The following is a 4,077-nucleotide window of genomic DNA, read 5'->3' on the forward strand; positions in this document are numbered from 1 at the left end:
CCCCGGGCGCGGGCGCCGCCGCGCCCACGCCCACGCCCGCCGCGGCGCCCGCGGCCGCGCTGGCGGGCCTCGGCGGCCTGCTGGGTGGCGGCGCGTTTGGCGCACTGCCTGGGAAGGACGCTGTGATGCGCGTGATCGCGTCCTCGGCGATAGAGGCGGGCATGAGCCCCGACCAAGCTGTGATGGCCGGCATGTGCAGGCCGGAAGACAGGGAGTCGCTCGCCGCCGCGTTTGCGGCGGAGGCGGCCCGCGCGGCGGCCGCCGCGGCCGGCGGGGCGGCGCCGCCGCCAATGTCGGCCGACTCGGCGCTGGACGGCTTTGCTGCGCCGGGCGCGGCCGGCAAGGCGCACGCCCTGATGTCAGGCCTGAACGAGCTGCGCGCGCACCACGCGTCGCCGCCGCCGTTGGCAAATGGCGGCGGCAGCGGGATGTTCAATGCGTTTGGTTTTTCGCTGTTTGGGGGGCCGTCCGACAGTCTGGGCGGCTTCGATGCGCTCGCGGCCGCCGCCCCCAAGGCCGTGTCCGACGACGGCGTCCCCCGCGGCGGCACCGACCAGGGCACCGCCTCGCTGGCCGGCCTGATGCCGGTGGCCGCGTCGACGCTCAAGCTGCCGGCCCCGGTCGGCGACGGGGCGGTGCTGGGCGGCGGCGGCGCCGGCGGCGACGGCGCTCTCGCGGCGATGGTCGCGGGGCTGAACCTCCAGATCAGGGATCTCGCGGCCGCCAACACAGCGGGCGCGGCCGCGTCGCCGCAAACGCCGGAAAGGAACGACTGAAGATTGTCCGGGCGGCACTGCTGTAAACTTTGAGAGGCGCGCGGGCGCGGCCCGCGGGGGAATGCCGCTCGCGGCCCGGCGCCCGAAACATGTTGCGCCGCCGCGTTGCGCCCCCCTCTCGACGGTCCTGCGGCCCACGCGGCGGCTTCCGCACCCGCTCCTTGCGTGCGGGGCGGCGCCCGGGCGGCGGGACCAGCACCCCCGCTTGTGCACTTGCCACTGCTTTCGAATTTTTTAATTAAGTTGCACCGATGCGTGGGCCGGCGGCGCGTGGTGCGGCGCGGGAGTGCGCCGCGCGTGCGCCCGCGCTGCAGGGGCACCTCAACGCTTCCCTGCACGTCGCATTCGTCTTACACACATACACACATTAACGCACCATAGCCGCATGGGAGGACTATCGGGGCGTTGCTGTCGGTACACACCCGCATTGCACTTATCGGCCGTGCTGGGCTGAGCCTATTGACATGCTGTGTCTATGCTGTGCGAATGCAACAAAACACGAGCTGACCCCCCCTCCACACCAAATTCGTTGTTGTCGTGGCTTGTGCGCGTGCGGGTTGGCCGCGCCCACGCACGCCTCGTCTTTGGCCCGGCTCACCGCCGCGGCTGGCCGCCTCCCTCAACCAATTCCCGGAATGGGTTCCTTCCTAACGGGCCGCCATAAGGGGCGCGCACCTCCGCACGCCGTGCGAAGCGCGCCCGGCCGCCCCTCCTGCTTTTGGCTCGCCCGCAACGCTCCGATCCGGGCAGTGGGCGCGGGCGTCCCTTTTGTCGCGCCGCACGCCTCGGCTGGTCCTGTCTTGTCTTGTCATGTGTTGTGACGCTGCCGTTTCCTGCCCCAATTGCCCGCCGGTCCTGCGCTTTGGAGGCGAGCGAGCACGGCGCCCGCGCGTGGGCGCGGCCGGCCGCCTCCTCATGCGCCAGTCAAGTCGCGTGGCGCGGCCCGCCGCGTGCGGCCGCGCCAGCACTACGCACGCCGAAAAGATGCCACCACCAAATGGAAACCACGCGCACAGCCTTGGGTTTTTGGGTTCTTATGGGCGTCCTCCCGGGAAGCACTTGGCGTGGGATGAGCCACCACTTGCGCCGCGGCGGGTGGCGCTCTGTGCCGCCCGCTGCTGTGCGCAGCGTTTGTTTTGGGCCGGCGGCGCGCCCGTCGCGCCCTGCCGACGCGGCCCGCCGACCCCCTCATAGTACCTTACACTTGCCCTGCCCGAAGCGGCATCCCAACCCCTCCGCAGCAGCGGTGGCGGCGGCGACGAATCATGTGCACTACTCTGCACTGCGCAATGCGGACCTGCGCAACTGGGCCACCGATTCGCCCAGAGCGCTCCCGATATAACTCTCCCCCCCTTGCCAGCCGCGCCCTCCCCCCTTGGCCTGGGGGGTGCCTGGCCGCTGGCTCAATCCGAATTTTCGCGAATGGCACTGTTTTGTTGGCGGGTGGCGCGAGGGCGCTCTTTGCCGGCGCACCGCGCCGCCACCGCCTGGACTGTAGGAGGCAAGAGCGGACGGATCTGATCGCGCGGGGATGTGTGTGGACGCCACTGTGCGGCTCTAGTCGCCGCCCGGCCCGTGCACGTCGTGCATGCAATTTCCTCTGTGCTCTATTGAACTATGGGTTGTGGGCCGAGCGGCCAGCACCAAGGCGCCCACCTCTGGGGGTGCGGCGCGGCCTTGTGCGTGACGGTCAGGCTGGCGGCATGCACTTCAGAGTGGGTCCCCGGGTGTGGAGTGTGGGCGTCGCGGCGGGGCTGGCCTCCTCAGGGGGCAACACTTTGGTGGCTTCTGGCGGCCCATCTGTTGAGTCAACATAGCAGGATCTCAGTCCATAGGAAAGGGGTTTGAGCGCCCGTCCATTGGTGGTGTGGAGTAACATAATCTCAACACAAGTACTGCCTTACTGCTCGGGCGTGTGCAGCTGGTCGGCGTGCGTGTTGCGCAGTTGGTTGGGGGCGCTTGGTAGGGTGTCTTGACGCACTGCATAGGGTGAAGGGTGCTGTTTGCTGTACCCCGGGGTCAACAGGCCGCCGCCCAGCAGCAACACAAGTTGATATGTTCCCAGGGGGCAGGCCGGCTGGCACGTGGAGGCTGCCTCGGCTGTCCCTAGCCAAGCAGATGATGCGGCGGCCGCCCCTCGCGAGCCGTGCTGTTGTCGGTACCCATCGCGTGGGCTTCAGGCTCTGCATCGCGCCCCTGTGCTTGCCGCACTCTCACGAGCCGCAAACTCAACATGAGGTCAGCGCAGCCCCGCGGGCGCCCAGAATCACGCCTTCAAGAGATCCTTCCACCCCATGCGTGCGGGCCCAGCGCGTTGGCGCAGAAGTCTTGCTTTCTTCTGACCCTTACTCAGGTTGCTGCGGGAAGCGCGCAGCCCGATAGCGTTGCGTCGGCAGGCCCTTCGAATCAGCGCCGAGGCTGCATGCCCAAGCAGCAGTCCGGCCGCTCCCGCGCCGGATCTGCGAACCGTGAAGTGCGCGCGGGTGATGTCACCGCGTCGTCATCACGCGCCGGCCTCGAGCTGCTTGAGCAGCCTGAAGAGCCCCGCGGCCTCCCTGATGCGCGAGTAGTTGATGCAGAAGGCCTGCACCTCGTGAGCCAGGTCGCGGATATTGATGATTTTGTTGCGGATGAGGCTCTGCAGGAACACACACACCAGGCGCACGAGCCGGTTCTGCATGTACTTGTCCTGGGGGGGAGGGAGGGGTGCGGCGGGGCCGGGGAGACGGGGCAACATGTCAGATTGGCGGCGCGGGCATGGTGAGGGACCAGACCTTATGGACGAAGGTGTCAATTGTTGAGGCGTGGGGGGAGCCCAGGTCCAGGCATGACAGATGGCCGTGCCGGGCTGACAGGGACGGGGGGCAGGCAGAGTAGCAGGGCAAGCGCCTCTACTTTGCCACAGCAGGATGACCGCTGCTCCGGCCTAAAGAGTTGCCGCTGCTGCGCAGCAGCGAGGCTGCTGCCGTGCAGCCCCCCCCCCCTGCTGCTGCAGGGCCCGGAACCCCAACGGCTGAACAGACGGATTGCCAGGGTTCGCCGTGGCCGTGCCGCCGTACGTGGCGGGGGTGCGCGCACCTGTATGCCCTCGCAGCTGTTGATGCAGTTTGTGATGTAGCGGTGCACAAAGTCTGTGGGCAGGTCCACGGCGCTGGTGAGGCGGTTGACGACCTCCATGGAGTGCAGGCTCATCTGCATGCTGGCCAGAACCTGGGGGCACCACCAGGGTTTGCGGAGGAGAGGCACGCACATGCATGCATGTGTGTGAGTGTGTGTGTGTGTGTGAGTGTGTGTGTGTGTG

The 4,077-nt window shown here is 68.4% G+C and overlaps 2 protein-coding genes across 2 annotated transcripts; one reads left to right on the top strand and one right to left on the bottom strand.

The window, feature by feature from the left end:
• Positions 1-125: 125 nt before the first annotated feature.
• On the top strand, positions 126-776 carry MNEG_11243 (hypothetical protein; the record flags this gene model as incomplete). Its single annotated transcript, XM_014040283.1, has 1 exon — positions 126-776. The coding sequence occupies one exon, from the start codon at positions 126-128 to the stop codon at positions 774-776; it is 651 nt and encodes a 216-aa protein (XP_013895737.1).
• Positions 777-3,279: 2,503 nt separating this feature from the next.
• MNEG_11244 (hypothetical protein) lies at positions 3,280-3,974 on the bottom strand (the record flags this gene model as incomplete). Its single annotated transcript, XM_014040284.1, has 2 exons — positions 3,280-3,465; positions 3,855-3,974. The coding sequence occupies 2 exons, from the start codon at positions 3,972-3,974 to the stop codon at positions 3,280-3,282; spliced, it is 306 nt and encodes a 101-aa protein (XP_013895738.1).
• Between the last annotated feature and the right edge of the window lie 103 nt (positions 3,975-4,077).

Source organism: Monoraphidium neglectum (genome assembly GCF_000611645.1).
Source record: "Monoraphidium neglectum strain SAG 48.87 unplaced genomic scaffold scaffold02655, whole genome shotgun sequence".
Taxonomy (NCBI): Eukaryota; Viridiplantae; Chlorophyta; class Chlorophyceae; order Sphaeropleales; family Selenastraceae; genus Monoraphidium; species Monoraphidium neglectum.